The sequence below is a fragment of the Chanodichthys erythropterus genome, chromosome 4 (genome assembly GCF_024489055.1).
Source record: "Chanodichthys erythropterus isolate Z2021 chromosome 4, ASM2448905v1, whole genome shotgun sequence".
NCBI classification, from domain to species: Eukaryota; Metazoa; Chordata; class Actinopteri; order Cypriniformes; family Xenocyprididae; genus Chanodichthys; species Chanodichthys erythropterus.
Window position 1 is genome coordinate 9,180,001 of NC_090224.1, and position 17,582 is coordinate 9,197,582.

Here is a 17,582-nt window from a genome sequence, read left to right on the forward strand (position 1 = left end):
TCGTTTTGCTAGATAAGACCCTTATTCATTGGCTGGGATCTATAGAGCCCTTTGAAGCTGCAGTGAAACTGCAAAAAAATCCTGGAATGCTTTTAAAACCTTAATTTTTTTTCGACTGAGGAAAGAAAGACATAAACGTCTACTTTTTATTGAAATAAGTTACATTATGAATATAAAACAGGTTGTAAACAGTGATTTATGTTCAGTTTAAGTACAATATGTCCAGGCCTCTGATACCCAACCTTGATTCCCTGTCTTTGTCAATTGTTCCAGGCCCATGTGCTTCGTGAAACAGCTGGAGATCCCACAGTATGGGTACAAAAATAACGTCCCAACCAGTACTCCGCGATCCAACCTGGCGAAGGAGCTGGAGAAGTACTCCAAGGCCAGCTTCGACTACAGCAACAGTTATGACAACCAGCCTCATGCCTACGGCAAGAGATCCCTAACCCCAAAGAACCATGGGCGGGACACCTCACCCAAAGGATATGATGGCAAGCTTGTCTTTGTTATTCTTTCCCCTGCCAAGGTAGCAAGAGTCAGAATTGATAAACTGGCCTCTCTCTCTAGGGGATCAGATTGAAGTAAGATTAGAGTTAGTTTTGTACTGCCAGATATCCTTGTGGTATTTTCCATTAAAAATGAAATTCTTTTCTATTTTGGTTCTCTTAATAAAAGCTCTAGTTTGGATTTTTCACAAGCAGTCACTGAGTACAGTGCTCCTTTATTGGAAATCCTACGTTACTTATTGGCTTATGAAATGATTAATAACCTAGGTACACAAACCCAGTGAAGAGATTTCCAAATTGCAGCAGCTTCTTTAATTGAATTATGTCTGTATGGTTATTTTTGACCATCAAATGCACGTTTGTAAAGAATGTATAAATATATACATGTAAGTTAACATATTTTATCATTTATCATGATATTCTATATAAGCATATTGATACTGAAGGCAGTTATGTAGGTGTTAACCTTTTTGCCTGGATGTGTGTTTTTCAGTTCCCTTAAAGGGTTAGTTCACCCAAAAATGAAAATCATGTCATTTATTTCTTACCCTCATGCTGTTCCTCACACGTAAGACCTTCGTTAATCTTCGGAACGCAAAATGAGATATTTTTGTTGAAATCCGATGGCTCAGTGAGGCCTCCATAGGGAGCAATGACACTTCCTCTTTCAAGATCCATAAAGGTACTAAAAACATATTTAAATCAGTTCATGTGAGTACAGTTGTTCAATATTAATATTATAAAGCAATGAGAATATTTTTGATGCGCCAAAAAAAAACAAAATAACGATGGCCGATTTCAAAACACTGCTTCAGGAAGCATCGAAACATAAATGTATTCAGCGTTTCGAATCAGACGTTCGGAGCGCCAAAGTCACGTGATTTCAGCAGTTTGGCGGGCTGACACGCGATCCGAATCATGATTCGATACGCTGATTCATAACGCTTTGAAATCAGCCATCACTAAATAAGTCGTTATTTTGTTTTTTTGGTGCACCAAAATATTCTTGTCGCTTTATAATATTAATATTGAACAACTGTACTCACATGAACTGATTTAAATATGTTTTTAGTACCTTTATGGATCTTGAGAGAGGAAATGTCATTGCTCCCTATGCAGGCCTCACGGAGCCATCGGATTTCAACTAAAAAATCTCAATTTGCGTTACGAAGATTAACGAAGGTCTTATGGGTGTGGAACGGCTTGAGGGTGAGTAATAAATGACAGTATTTTCATTTTTGGGTGAACTAACCCCTTTAAACATAGTGTTTTTGGTTCAAGCTTCATTTTTTTAGGGTTTTGTTTTGTTTTTTTTTGGTAATGTGCAGCACTGTAGCTCTCAACTGCAGCCCTGGTCTTGATAAATGAGTGCACTTACATTTGTGAAGGAATCAAATTAACTGGAACGATTTTGTTCAAAATGGTAGCAGTTGATTTCACGCCCAAGCCAGAAATTGTAGAGATTTCCTGTCAACAGAATTCGGCTGGATATTTTGGTACGGTTTCATTAGCTGTGCTTAAAATAACTCATTTTCATTATAACTCATGGTTATTACATCAGGACAGTCTTGATTGCCCATAAGGAGCATTACAGCATGCCCTGCAGTGATAATATAGACAATGTTATTGAAATCAGAACACACACCACATCTCTGAAATTAAAGAGCATTCTTGCAAGTGATGTTACTTGCCTGTATGCTTTATCAAAGAAATTCAGTTTTTGATAAATGAGACAAATGAAGAAAATTAAGCCTTAGAAAAAAAAAATAATTAATGAGAATAACATTTAATTAATGTTAGGAATTAACTGCACTTCATTTAGACTCAGTTGGCAACATCAATTAGTTACACCCAGTTTAGTTGTAATGACAGCATTGCTATTTGTCACGATGCAAAATGAGATGAAAAATAAGATCAAATTGGAGAGTAGTATAAATCTTGAATAAGTGATTATAACTGCATTTTAGCAGCTGAGTTTTCAGCTTCCAGTATTTTTTTCTCAGATATTGTCTGGATGCATACCAAAGTTCGTCTATGAATGTGGATTTATATAAAAGAAATGCTGTATAAATGCTTTCCGTGCAGGTCTTAGATTTCATGTTAATAATGTGTAGCCCCCTGCAAGAAACCTAGATACACTCTCTTCCACTTCTTTCTTTATTTCTCTCTCTCTCACTCTCACTCACACTCAATTTCTCACAGCATTCATCATGAAACATCAGCTCATCTAATAAGCCAGTGTGTATTTTGTGTATCTGTCTGTGTGTATCTGTCTGTGGGTATCTATCTATCTATCTATGATTCGTTCATTTGTCCTATCATTCTAGTATTCCATCTATCTATATCTATTCCTCCGTCTGTCCATCCATCCATCCATCCATCCATCCATCCATCCATCCATCTGCATGTAGCCCATCTGACCTGGTATATGTGTATGTGTGCAGCCAAGCGCTACTGTAAGACCTCAAGCCCGGCCAGCAGCACCACGAGCAGCTACGCTCCCAGCAGCAGCAGCAGTCTCAGCTGTGGAGGAGGAGGAGGGGGAGGAGGAGGGGGAGGAGGAAGCAGCGCCAGCAGCACCTGCAGCAAGAGCAGCTTCGACTACACACACGACATGGAAGCCGCCCACATGGCTGCCACCGCCATCCTCAACCTGTCCACGCGCTGCAGAGAGATGCCCCAGAGCCTTACCGGGAAAGGCCCGGAGCTCCTGGCACAGGTGAGGGTCGACAACTTTTTCCTGCCAGTTCCTCTCTCATGCTCACCCAATTGTACTGCTAATATATTTTTCTCTCTCTCTCACTGGGTATTTTTTAGTTCCTCTGCACTGCCTTCCAGTTTGACTGTGCTTTGTGCCGGTAAAGGTAGTGCGGCGAAATGAGGGCATGCCGGTTTAGAGTCATTCGGGGCAACCCCCTGGTCCTCTCGTCCGAGCTCATTTACACTGTGTGTGATTTAATACATTGAATGACAGCAGCACCTCTGTGAGCTCCTGCAGGTCCTCTTTGCTTGAGTCAGGGTCATCAAATGAGCCTAATGGTCTGAGCAAGTCATGATTGCTTTAGTGGCACATCGATTTCAGACATAATCTGTATGGTGATAATGAGAGCGAGGGGCTGGAGAGGACCAGAGGAAGTTGGCAGCTGCAGGAATGCTGGAGTAGTGGTGCCCCTACCCTCTCTCACTGAGACAAGTAGAATTAATGTCGATTTCAGCTGTGGTCCAGGCCAAGCCAGCTCTCCCAGCATCCCTCTGGGTACATAGGAAAGACAATGACCTCTCTTTAAGGACAGTGAGGCAGCAGGCTGGAGGGAGTGGGGATGAAAATGAAAGAGAGAGAGAGAGGGGGGGGGGGGGGAAAGGTAGTGAGGAGCTGCAGGGCTCTATATATCCACTAATAAGCAGCTGTACGGAGATGTAGGGCAGTGCAAAGAAGATGCTCACACTCTCTTCTATCTTTTTTTCTCAGATACTTTTCCACACTGTAAAAAATTAGGTGGTTGTAGAATAAAAATAAAAAAGGCAGCTACTGTTTAAATGTTTTTTTGTTTTGTTGTTTTAGTTCAGTTCATTTACTTTATTATTTGAACTTAAAATGTTCTCAAAATTTGAATCATTGTAAATGTAGACTTTGTTTCTTAGCTTAAGAGTTCTGTGTAAAATTGCATGCAGCATTTTATCCTGTTTTCTGTGAGAAATGTACTGTACAATACCATTCAAATGTTTGAGGTCGGTCTTATCAATGTTTTTAAAAGAAGTTTCTTATGCTCACATGCATTTAAATGATCAAAAATACAGTAAAACAGTAATATTGAGAAATATTATTACAATTTAAAATGACTTTTTTCTAGTTTAATATATTTTAAAATGCCATTTGTTCCTGTAATGGCAAAGCAAAAATTTTCAGCAGTCATTACTCCAGTCTCCAGTCACATGGTCCTTCAAATCAAATCATATCCTGATATGTTGATTTGCTGTTCAAGAAATATTTCTTATTATCTTAATATTGTTGTGGAAACAGTAGTAATATTTTTTAGGATTCTTTGATGAATAGAAAGGTAAAAAGCACAGCATTTATTTGAAATAGAATTTCTTTGTAACATTGTAAATATCTTTGCCACTTTTGATCAATTTAATGTGTCCTTGCTGAATAAAAGTATTATTTAAAAAAAATAATAATAAAAAAATAACTGACCCCAAATTTTTCAATGGTAGTGTACTTACTGAACAAAGTGTTTGTTGTCTCATTATATGCCACGTACAGACCTTAAGACTTTGTATAGTACATGAAACATGACAAGGGTAGCAAACAACTAACTAATCATTTTAAGATGAGGTACAAATACAGCTTGACATCACAACAAAATCAGCAAAAAAATGGCAAACGGGCAACCATATTAATTATTCATGCACAACGCAGGAAAGGGGAAAGAAGGCAAATGAGACTGAACCACAAAACTTCTGCTTCAGTCTAGACATATTTGAACTCGCAATTAATGCTACATCTGTTGATTCAACTAGAAAAAACAGAGTATATTATAAAAGAAAATCTCCTTTGAGATTCTTTGCTTGTGTTTAAAGTTTGTCTTTTCTTCCCTATTTTGATGTATATCCGAGTGAAATGGCTTCTTGGACATGAAAAGAGCATGACTTAAAAAAATAACTATGTGCACTTATGAATAATTTATAATAGACACTGCAATAATCCATAAAAAATAAGAATAGTCAATTTTGATTTCATAAGTAAACTAGAAACAATAAACAAAAAAATACAATTTACAAGCAATGGATTTTTTTTTTTTTTTACAAATAATAATTAAAATAATAATAATAATATAATACATCATTTTTATTTTTTTTACTTGATCAAAAAATCGATTTAACAGTGCATATGAACCATGTACCCCTCTTCATCTATCATCCTTCCCTTGGATATCTTACTCTGCTTCTTTCTCATCCTTTTACTTCTTAATTATTCCCTTTATTCTTTATTCTCTTATCAGTCCTCCTTCTCCCTCTTCTCTTTTTCATGGCAGAGCCCTGATGACAGAGATGGGGATGAGAACGGAACCCTGGATCTGAGCCGGGCTGGAGGAATGGGGGAGGGCAGTGGGGGTACAGTGCTGACCCCCCTGCAGCCCATGTCGCCCCAGCGGCAGGCCCTGCTCAACAGCCACTGCTACCAGATGAGCACAGCAGACTGCTGGGACCTGCCTGTGGACTACACCAAGATCAAACGCCTGGATGAGGACCACAAGGAGGTACTGCCCCCCTCCACCCGAAACCCCTTGAGTCTGGCTGAAGATGGACCGCAGCACTCACTTTACGTAGTGAATTTGGATCGCTATTTTTAGAATGTGATCAGTATCTAAATAGATCAATATCTGACAGTTTGGCAGTAGCAATTACCAATTTGGATTATTAAATAGAGGATGATCCAAATGTAAATAAAATGCTAATTTGTTAAAATGCTTTCTCCTATTTTTGCGTAACATACATGCACATCTTAAAGTTATTTTTATGGTTGATTCCCCCAAAAAGTGTATACTATGACACTAACAAAACATTATTGTGTGTTTGAGTATCTCGACCAATGAGATGAGGAGGAGTGTTCAGGAAACCTTTTTGAAAGCAGTCATTATTTGTACAGTTCTGTTAGTGATGTTTCTAGTAGCAAAAGTAAGAAATTTTTATTGTGAAACACACTTCACAATAATAAAAAAAAAAATTATAAAAAAGAAACTTTACTAATGTCAGTTTAATAAAATATTGTGGCAACAACTAATATTAAATTTACTATAAAATTATGACTATTAAAATTCCTAAGAGGCGACTTCTCTTTGGTTGTTTACGTTTTCTTTCACCAGGCATTTTGCTTTTTGTTAGAAACTAACTTGCTTGGTAGGGGAGTGCTAGTCATTGTAGGTTTACTGTTTCTGCCTTATATGTTCAACCCACTTCCAAAGCAATCCGTAGGCAGATGCTTAGTCTTCTCTGTTTTCTTTACCCTGCATTCAAGCACAAAAACCTATCTATAATGTAAAATTGTTTATCTGTAAAGTGTTAGTGGGGGCACAATTTAGTAATATCTAAATAGCTGCTTTGTCCCTGTGTAAACCTTAAAAAGTAAACTAGTTAAAGGAATAGTACACCCAAAAATAAAAATTATCCCATAATTTACTCACCCTCAAGCCATTCTAGTTGTATATGACTTTCTTCTTTCAGCCGAACATAATCGGAGCTATATTAAATAATATCCTGGCTCTTCCCAGCTTTGTAATGACATTGAATATAGTCTCGAGTTTTTGAAGCTCCAAAAAGCACGTCCAGCCATCATAAAAGTAATCCATACGACTCCAGGTGGTTAATAAAGGCCTTCTGAAGCAAAGTGATGGGTTTTTTGTCAGAAAAATATCCATATTTAAAACTTTATGCTTTAACTTATGCTACGCATACGTCCTACGTTGGGTCAGAGGTCGGGCGAAGCCAGTGATTGTAGATTACAAAGTTTTAAATATGGATATTTTTCTTACAAAAACCCATTGCTTCACTTTAGAAGGCATTTATTAACCCACTAGAGTCGTATGGATTACTTTTATGATGGATGGAGGCACTTTTTGGAGCTTCAAAATTTTCAATGCCATTTTAAAGCTTGGAAGAGCCAGGATATTTCTTAATATAATTCTGATTGTGTTCGGCTGAAAGAAGAAAGTCATACACCTAGGATGGCTTGAGGGTGAGTAAATTATGGCATAATTTTCCATAATTAAGGGTTAGTTCACCCAAAAATGAAAATTCTGTCATTTATTACTTACCCTCATGTCGTTTCACACCCGTAAGACCTTCGTTAATCTTCGGAATACAAATTAAGATATTTTAGCTGAAATCCGATGGCTCCGTGAGGCCTCCATAGGGAGCAATGTCACTTCCTCTGTCAAGATCCATAAAGGTACTGAAAACATATTTAAATCAGTTCATGTGAGTACAGTGGCTCAATATTAATATTATAAAACGACGAGAATACTTTTGGTGCGGCAAAAAAACAAAATAACGACTTATTTAGTGATGGCCGATTTCAAAACACTGCTTCAGAAAGCATCGGAGCATTGCGAATCTGTGTGTCGAATCTGCAGTTCGGAGCACCAAAGTCACGTGATTTCAGCAGTTTGGCGGTTTGACCCGCGATCCGATTTATGATTCGATACACTGATTCATTTATGCTCCGATGCTTTCTAAAGCAGTGTTTTGAAATCGGTCATCATAAGTCGTTTGTTTTTTTGCTGCACCAAAAGTATTCTCGTCGCTTTATCTCGTCCCTATGGAGGCCTCACGGAGCCATCAGATTTCAACTAAAATATCTTAATTTGTGTTCCAAAGATTAACAAAGGTCTTACGGGTGTGAAACGACATGAGGGTGAGTAATAAATGACAGAATTTTCATTTTTGGGTGAACTAAGCCTTTAAGGAAGCTGTATTTCCTCCTATTGTAGTGATTTGAAGGACAGTAGGACTGAAAGGACATCTAGTGTACAGTGCTTGTACTGCATGCCTTCACTTCACCAGTGATTATGACTTGAAATAGGAATTTTCCTCGGTTAATTAGTCATTAATGAACCTCCAGACTTAAACTGTTGTTATTGTTATTTCAAAAGGGATTTGATGTTTTTGCTAAATTGTTGGGGAATTTGAATTCATGCAAATTAGGCTGTATGAGACTTTTTGTTGTGTTATTTTTTGCTCAGTGTTATAATAACATGGAATTCTTTTATATCTGTACTACTATATTACTATTCTTCCTTGTATTCTGCATCATAACATGCACATGCATCTTTTTCTTTCTCCATCCTCATTTTCAGGATGATCTGGACCCCTTTCAGGATCTATTAGAAGAGCAGCAGTATTCAGGAGACGTGTCCCTCCCCAGCCCCAAACACAAATATGCTCCCTGTAAGGAGAGCAAAAAGGAGCTCCTCACGTAAGCATAGCATCTGTACTGGATAAGGACTATTCCCTGTAGATTACATATGATGCTGTATTTTTACACAATTTCTAATATGACAGTGTGTCCATTATACACTACCAATGTTTTCTAAAGAAATTAATACATTTAATCAGCTATGATGCATTAAATGCATTATGTTACAAAAGATGCTGTTTTCTTTTATTTATTTGTATGTAAAACATTTTAATGATAAAAATGACCCTGAGTGCACCTTAGTAGCAGCTGTACAAGTATACCACGTCTCATACCAAATCCTCTCTTAAGGCTATCAAGCTGCCAACTGGCTGACAAGGGCATGCGTGGTATGATGACATCTAACTCCCAGGATCTGAAGTAAGCCCTCACGCTCTCGTGTTTACACAGCACCTCAGTTGACCCTCAAAATGAGGTCTGTCTAAGGTTACACTAATCTTTTTCATGTTTTCATTGCTTGCAGGTGTCCTACTCCTGGCTGTGATGGCTCTGGGCATATCACAGGCAACTATGCCTCACATAGAAGGTGAAGACTCACAAATAAGCACATTAAAATTTGATTTAATACTTCACATAATGTTTTGACCACCAGTGGATTAAAAAAAAAAATGTTTTCTTGCCATTAAGTCTGTCAGGTTGTCCTCGGGCAAAGAAGAGTGGTATTAAAATAATGCACAGTAAAGAGGACAAGGATGACCAGGAGCCAATCAGGTGCATTTTCTTTAAATTCCTTCAGCTATCCAAAGTAACTGATGTGTGAATGTTGTTTGCAGTAACTTACAGGAGTACGGTCGAAATCGACCAGTGGTGCTGAGGAGAACTGTAGTAGGAACTTCTATGTGTGAGTGCATGGCTACTCCCTCTTGCTTGTGTGTGTGAACTCGGCCCTGCTGTCCCCAATGTCTTTAGATGTCCAGTGCCAGGCTGTGATGGCCAAGGTCATGTGACAGGGAAGTATGCATCCCACCGCAGTGCATCCGGCTGCCCGCTGGCCGCCAAGCGTCAGAAAGACGGTTATGTGAACGGAGCGCCTTTCTCCTGGAAGTCTGGCAAGACAGACGGCATGACCTGCCCCACCCCAGGCTGCGATGGCTCTGGCCACGTCAGTGGCAGCTTTCTCACCCACCGGAGGTACACCAGTGAGGGACTGATTCTCAAAAAGTCCATCACATAGCAAGAAATTATTTCCTTAAAGGGAGAGTTCACCCAAAAATGAAAATTATGTCAGCATTTGCTCCTCCTCAAGTTGTTCCAAGCTTGTTCTGCTGTACACAAAGGAAGATATTTGAAAGAATGTTTGTAACCAAGCTACCATAATTGACTACCATAGTAGGAAAAAAAACTATGGCAGACAATGGGGGGTGAGATCTGCTTGGTGATGACAGAATGATGAACAGAATGATGACAGAATTTTCATTTTTGGGTGAACTATCCTTTTAATCAGTATTTTTTGCATTGTTTTTCAATAAGAATATCTAAACTTCTTTAAAATAAGACATATTTAATTGTAATGGAAATAAAGCTGAAATAAATTAAAATATAAATATTAGATGAACTTAATAAATACTATAATACTATAATAATAGTATATATATATATATATATATATATATATATATATATATATATATATATATATATATATATATATATATATATATATATATATATATATATATATATATATATATATTAATAGTACTAAAATAGCAATAGATATTAAGACAAATAAGTAAGGTTAAGGGATTTTTTATGTTTATACTTAACAGAAGAATAGAATTAGTCATTTAAGACAAATACAGTTAATTCAAGATATATTCAATAAAAACATTTTATCATACAATAATTTAAGTAAATTTATCTTGTTTTAAGGATGTTTATATAAAGACAAGACAAAGATACTGAGTACAAAAAATATATTTTGAAGTGTGTTGACGTGTAGCAGTAAATGTGCAGTATGTGAAACGGTTAATGTTTAATGTAACATTTTTTCATTATAATGTTTAAATCTTAGCATTAAAAATAATGATCTGTTTCTTATGTTTTATTTGTATGTCTGTAGTCTGTCTGGTTGTCCCCGTGCCACATCTGCTATGAAGAAAGCTAGGATGACAGGGGTTGAAATGCTCACAATCAAGCAGAGAGCAAGCAAAGGTACATCATTTTTCTTTTATTATATAATTAATAATGAAATTAATTTTCTCGCCATCATTTTTTTATAGTGAATTTCTCCATGTTCCCTTCCAGGCATAGAAAATGATGAAGAGATAAAACAACTGGATGAGGAAATCAAAGACCTGAACGAATCAAACAATCAAGTAGAGTCAGACATGATAAAATTAAGGACTCAAGTAAGAACATTTGCCATGTGTCAAATCAGGCTTTGGCCATGTGTTCAGTCACAGAGATGCCTTTGTCTCTCTTTCTCTCTCCTGCCAGATCACCACCATGGAGACTAACCTGAAGTCCATCGAGGAGGAAAACAAGGCCATAGAACAGCAGAATGACTCGCTGCTGCATGAGCTCGCCAACCTCAGCCAGTCCCTCATCAACAGCCTCGCTAACATCCAGCTCCCTCATATGGTAAGCGCCAACAGACATGTGGCTTCATCTAGGGGTAAGATAATATAAGTGATCAAGGGGACTACAGAGTCAGGATTCAAATGTTTCATAATCATTTACAGTCCTGTCAATCTGAATAAATTTTAAAGTTTTTTAATGTGTGACCTACAATAAATGTTTATCTGCATAGAATAGTCTTTTAGATCATATAGACTGCCTCTTGATGAAAGCCAGGGCCTGAGTCTGCATATCAGACGCTACGAATAGGGATGAAATTCCGGTTTCTATTGTTTCTCCCATCTGCTTCTTTATGTCTGTTGTTGAGTTCCTCGCAGTTCCATATGCTTCTGTGCTGAGGTCACTCCCCTTTACCGACCATTGTAGAAAAACAACCTCCACTCCAACGACTGCTTTTCAGTTGAGTAACAACATGGCCGCTGTGGATCAGATGGTCCAACATGATGGAATCACAATGCCTTCATATACACATTGAGACTGGGCGCGATTGGAAAAGCCTTGTTCAAATGTGGCAGCCATGTTAGTAAACAACTGAAACATGTCTTCTTGAATATGGCTCCTGAATTCTCCACCCCCACTGTTGATGGATGCTATTTAGAGTGCGCACGAGGGGTCCTCAAGCTGCACTAACATCAGACGACTGTTGCCTATTCATGTGTCATGCCGCTCAACCACAACTTGCACTGCAAAAACTAATGTAAAGGTATTTTTGTCTTTTCTAGTACAAATATCTAAAATTTCTTAAATCAAGCTACATATGGGGTCAGGAAAATAATCTTGTTTTCCTTTTGAATTAAAGGGTTAGTTCACCCAAAATGGAAAAAAATTGTCATCAGTTACTGACCGTCAAGTCGTTCCAAACCCTTAAGACTTTCGTTCATCTTCAAAACGCAAATTAAGATCTTTTAAATGAAATCTGAGAGATTTCTGTCCCTCCATTGACAGCTACGCAACTACCACTTTGTCGCTTGAAAAATTTCATAAAGAGATTGTAAAACTAATCCATATGAATCGCGCAGTTTAGTCCAAATTTACCGAAGAGACGTGATCAATTTATATGACGAACAGATTTAATTTAGGCTTTTATTCACATATAAACATTGTTCAGCTCCATCGTACTTGCTTGATGCGTGAGAATAAATCTCACTGGTTTTTGCGGAAGCTCAAACGCGCTCGTAACGCACGAGAATGAACCTCATTGGTTCTCACGCGGCAAGCAAACATGCTTGAGCTTCTGTTTCCATATCTGACGTGTTCATTGATGAATGTTTTTATGTGAATAAAAGCCTAAATTCCATCTGTTCATCATATAAAGCGATTGTGTCTCTTCAGAAAATTTGGGCGAAACAGCTCAATTCATATTGATTAGTTTTACGATCTCTTTATGAACTTTTTGAAGCGCCAAAGTGGTAGTTGCATAGACTGTCAATGGAGGGACAGAAGTTCCTCTCTCAGATTTCATGATTAAAATATCTTCATTTGTGTTTCGAAGATGAATGAAAGACTTACGGGAACGACATGAGGGTGAGTAAATTCACTTTTTTTATTTTCCTGAACCCATTAGCAGATACTTTGTCTTGTTTTATGCTTAAACACTTCATTTTGATCTTTTTTTTTGTCTAGAAAACATATTTTTAGATATTTGTACTGGAAAACAAGACAAAAATACAGAGAAAGAACTAATTTTTGCAGTGTGGTGTTCTGTACTTCCACATGTAAAGTCGAGTATGTCAGTTTTATTGAGACCACTGACCTCTGGCTTTTAGCCAGGCTAATAGTCTTTTCTCTACACCTCTCCCTTCTATAGAAACCGATGCCACTGAAAGAGGCCCCTGTTAAAAATTACTGCTGTTTACAGATGCCCCACAGAGTAAGAGATTCATTTTCCATAGTCTAACTTTATCCTTCTCCTCACTATCATTTTCCTCCCCCTAGTCCTACCCCTTTTGTAACACACAGTACGATGTGTATGCATCACAAAGGTCCATACATATCACCAGAGTGTATCAGTGCCACACATATTGACATAATCCACTTCAGGGTATAGCGATAAGAAAGCTGGGGTTGCAATATGAGCCATATTTATTTTTTTCTTTGGTAGTAAACTCATGTTATTATCGTAAAAACACATTATTTTATCGGGCACAGTGATGCTCATCGATATATGTCTGCTACTCATGGCGATCTGTTTGATATCACTTGTGAATGCCAGTATTACTTACATACTCATGAGCATGAAACTCACACCAGTGCATGCATACATAATGTATGTGCATTAATTTTTTTGTTACCCATCAGATATATATTTTTAGAAACAGTGCAGTAGTCCTACGTTTGATTTAGACCAACAAACAGTGACCGTTTCGGTCAAGCCCTGCATTTCCAGAGATGTATTTTCTATAAAAACCATAGCTTAACTATCTGATATTTAGCTTTAAAGGCAGCGTTGTGGGTTCATTTCCCCCCCTAAAATATCCTCTTTTCCCTTCCCTTTCTGTCTTAATTGTTTGTTCTATTGAACATATCACGATTGATTTGTCTTCAACCTCCAATGATCCCGATCTGTTCCGCAGGAGCCGATGAACGAGCAAAACTTTGACACTTATGTGAGCACTTTGACAGATATGTATACTCACCAGGACCAGTACCAGAGCCCGGAGAACAAGGCCCTCTTGGAGAACATAAAGCAAGCCGTTCAAGGCATCCAAGTGTAGCTTTGCGATTGGCCGAGTCTTGGGGTCATGTGATCAGAGTGTTAAGAATCGATAAGAAACAAAAAGAAACCCATCATGTAAAAAGTATGGATAACTAGTATGATTTTTTTGCTGCTGTAATTTATTGTATTATTTGGCATTATTTATGATTCTGTTATGCTTTTGACAAAAAATACATAACTTATTTGTTGCCTTGCTTTAAGATGATGACTACCAATGGCAAATGTTTTGAGGAACATTCATGTTTTGTACATTTTTCATATGACCTGACATAATGTGATGTACTGTTTATAGCTGCTAATGTATGCACATTTTAGTGTATATGTATTTATTAATTGTAAACAAAAACCATCCATTATTTTAAATCTAAAGAGGTGCAGAGGGGATACACTGAGGGAATGTAAGGGCAATCAGCTTAGATCTGAGCTTCTCTTTATGGAACTAATGGGAACTAATGTGCTGTGCAGGCTGTTCAATGGGTGTACAGTGGTACATTTTTGTGGTTCGATTTTGGGTACATTTTGTAACAATATTGAGAAACGTTGTCTTTTGGTTTCGGAATCATATTTATAGTGGTCAGTGTGGGCACTCTAATGCAGTATGTGTATTGTTTATTTTTTTTACTTGTTTTAGTTTTGTTTTCTTTTCGTTTTAATTCCCAAAATAGATGGAAAAATAGAAAAAAAAAAAAAATTGTGAATGCGAACATCATGACACGGAAACTCACTGGTGTAAACCCCAAGAAATATTTCATAATTTCTCAAATATGTCCGTTCTTCTAAATGTATCGCCCGGCTGCTTGAGGCCAATAACTACGGAAAATTTCAAGGAGACAATCCAACATTAATTATTAATTTAATGATCGTAAAATGTTAGTGGTAGTATGATAGAATATCAGCAATATATGACAACGAATCAATCATTTATTTAGATATGGGATGCAAAAGTTTGGGTATATGCAATTTCTTATTCTTACCATAGTAGAAAGCTGATGAATCTTTTTACTAAATGTAAAGTATTAAGTTTTATATAAATCTTTTAATACAGTCATGTTTTAGGGTTTAAACATGGGTGATCAAGTCCAAAAGGATGAATGCATTATGGTTTAACATTTCTCATGTTCGATTTTGCACAGGGACACCTTTGTTTCCATGTTTTGGTGTTTTTATTTGTTTCAGGAGACCAAGGAGGTGCCCAGATGTTTGAATTGTGGGAAGTTTTTTTTTTTCTTCTTCTTTTTTTCTTTGAAGAAAGTAAATCTGTGTGTGAATGTTAGTTTACCAGTGTGCTGGATATACAGGGTTAATGTCACCATCCATACGTCATTGTGTCATAGTAATGGAGCACTTGTCTTGTAGATTTTGTCCAAGCAATCATGTAGGGACTCATCTGGTCACGAGTACACAACAAATACAACTATATCAGCAATGCAAACTCATCATATTACAATTAATGAACTCCAATCAGTTATACACAGTATTAAGAGAGGTCAGCTTGCCTTCTGTGGTTACCTGCGATTCACTTTCATTGATTCTTTTTTTACGTTTGTGAGAAATCAGCGGCACTTTAAGCTCTAAGAATCATGGAAATTGAAGCAGGACTCATTTTTGAAAGGGTGTGGCACAGGTCTAGATTACGGTAGTGTGTGTGGGCGGTCATGACCAGTTCATATTACTCCATAATATCTTAAGGACATGTACAGTTATAGTCTGGGAACCCCGTGTTCATCCTCATTTAGTCAAAGGCCATTGAAAGCATCAAGCAAAGTCAGAAATAGGGCCAATTTTCAGTGGTGGATTTTAAAGTATGTATTTATCGAGCATGAGTCAAAGCTGTCACAGTGATTTTTTTAGTGTGAAAAGACTCTGGTTGATGCTGATGCTCTACGTGGGGCTTTGTTTCGGAAATCTATTATTTTGTATTATTAAGACTAGCATTGTGTTTTCTCATGCAAATGGTGCTAGTCGCTCTTGTTTATCATTCTGTAATATCCAGACATCTCCTCCCCAACCACAGCACATTTCTCTCTCCGAAAGCTTTGTGTATGCAGCTAATTTCCAAGATAGTAACGCTTTTAACACACTGATAGCAAAATACAATATCCTCTCATCCACTATCATAACTGATTTGACAGGAAAAGGGATTTTAAGCACAATTCCGCTGCTCATTTTCAGTTGGCACATATTGTACTATCTACTTCAAAAGGTTATCTGTGACTATTTAAATAGAAACTATCTATGGTGTCACATGCTTGAATGCAGAATACTTTTCTTATTAATAATTGTGAAATCATCAGGTTACAAGTTTCCATTTCAAATGGATTTTAATTAACCATTTTAAACCAGGATTTTTCTATTAAAAAATAAAGAAGCATAGCTTTCTTAATGTCTCTTGCTCTCTTCCTCTATCCAGCTCTTTAGCTATCTTTTTCTCTCTTATTTTATTTTTCAACCACATGGCATGATTTCTGTTGGTATGATACTTTTTTTGCTCTAAGTGTTTAAGATCACAAGTTGCAGTGATATTTCATTTTGAAATTGTGAACTTTGTACAATTTTTATCATGCTGGTGTTGACATCTCTTACTCAATAAAACTTGTGTTGCCACATTACATGTCCCTTTTATTTGACATATAACTTTGTAATGACTATTTAAAATGATGATAATTACATAATTACTTGGATTGCATCAAGGAGGTCTATAAAACGAGAAGTAAACAATCTGTTAGCATTCATCTCAGTGGCAGTTGATTGACGGGTGCAGAATGCAGATCCCCCAAAAGTACAGTTCCATCTGATCATGCATCAAAGGCAGCAGAGATGGAAAAATGATTCATTACAGTCATTTTCAAAACAGAAATGATCTGTTACTGTTACAAAACATCTACAATAATATAATAAAAAACTTGAGATTTATATGTTGCTTGGTCGTGTGTTTGTCATACTCAGGTACTTTTGAATGGCTTTTTACCATTGTGTAAATGAGTTATAATTGATAGTCATTGTTCCAGAGCTTAAGCAGAGTGGGGTACATGAGGTTCTAAAAAGGCAGAAATTGAACATTTAAACTGAAGCTGGTTAAAGTTCATCCACACACAGAATAGAATCAGCAACTTTTAAGTCACTGCATCATCCCGGGGGTGACGGATTTTAGCAGACAATCCTTGAACCCCTGGTTATTGAAACATACAGTATCTCACAGAAGTGAGTACATCCCTCACATTTTTGTAAATATTTTATTATATCTTTTCATGTGACAACACTGAAGAAATGACACTTTGCTACAATGTAAAGCAGTGAGTGTACAGCTTGTATAACAGTGTAAATTTGCTGTCCCCTCAAAATAACTCAACACACAGCCATTAATGTCTAAACCGCTGGCCACAAAAGTGAGTACACCCCTAAGTGAAAATGTCCAAATTGGGCCCAAAGTGTCAATATTTTGTGTGGCCACCGTTATTTTCCAGCACTGCCTTAACCCTCTTGAGCATGGAGTTCACCAGAGCTTCACAGGTTGCCACTGGAGTCCTCTTCCACTCCTCCATGACGACATCACGGAGCTGGTGGATGTTAGAGACCTTGCGCTCCTCCACTTTCCGTTTGAGGATGCCCCACAGATGCTCAATAGGGTTTAGGTCTGGAGACATGCTTGACCAGTCCATCACCTTTACCCTCAGCTTCTTTAGCAAGGCAGTGGTCGTCTTGGAGGTGTGTTTGGGGTCGTTATCATGTTGAATACTGCCCTGCGGCCCAGTCTCTGAAGGGAGGAGATCATGCTCTGCTCATTCATGGTTCCCTTAATGAA

General features: G+C 37.4%; 1 protein-coding gene across 2 annotated transcripts in view; it reads left to right on the forward strand.

Moving 5' to 3' along the window:
- The window catches only part of myt1la (myelin transcription factor 1-like, a), a 42,176-nt gene extending 28,398 nt beyond the window's left edge, over positions 1-13,778 (forward strand). Inside the window, exons 9-21 of one of the 2 annotated variants that reach the window (XM_067383067.1) lie at positions 274-502; positions 2,959-3,228; positions 5,546-5,770; positions 8,366-8,484; positions 8,776-8,844; positions 8,948-9,010; positions 9,112-9,195; positions 9,394-9,615; positions 10,547-10,638; positions 10,732-10,835; positions 10,924-11,067; positions 12,872-12,934; positions 13,638-13,778. In XM_067383067.1, coding sequence (XP_067239168.1) covers positions 274-502; positions 2,959-3,228; positions 5,546-5,770; positions 8,366-8,484; positions 8,776-8,844; positions 8,948-9,010; positions 9,112-9,195; positions 9,394-9,615; positions 10,547-10,638; positions 10,732-10,835; positions 10,924-11,067; positions 12,872-12,934; positions 13,638-13,778 — 1,825 coding nt within the window. The remainder of the gene's footprint in view (positions 1-273; positions 503-2,958; positions 3,229-5,545; positions 5,771-8,365; positions 8,485-8,775; positions 8,845-8,947; positions 9,011-9,111; positions 9,196-9,393; positions 9,616-10,546; positions 10,639-10,731; positions 10,836-10,923; positions 11,068-12,871; positions 12,935-13,637) is intronic. The other variant, XM_067383068.1, reaches the window with a different exon arrangement.
- The last annotated feature ends 3,804 nt before the right edge of the window (positions 13,779-17,582 follow it).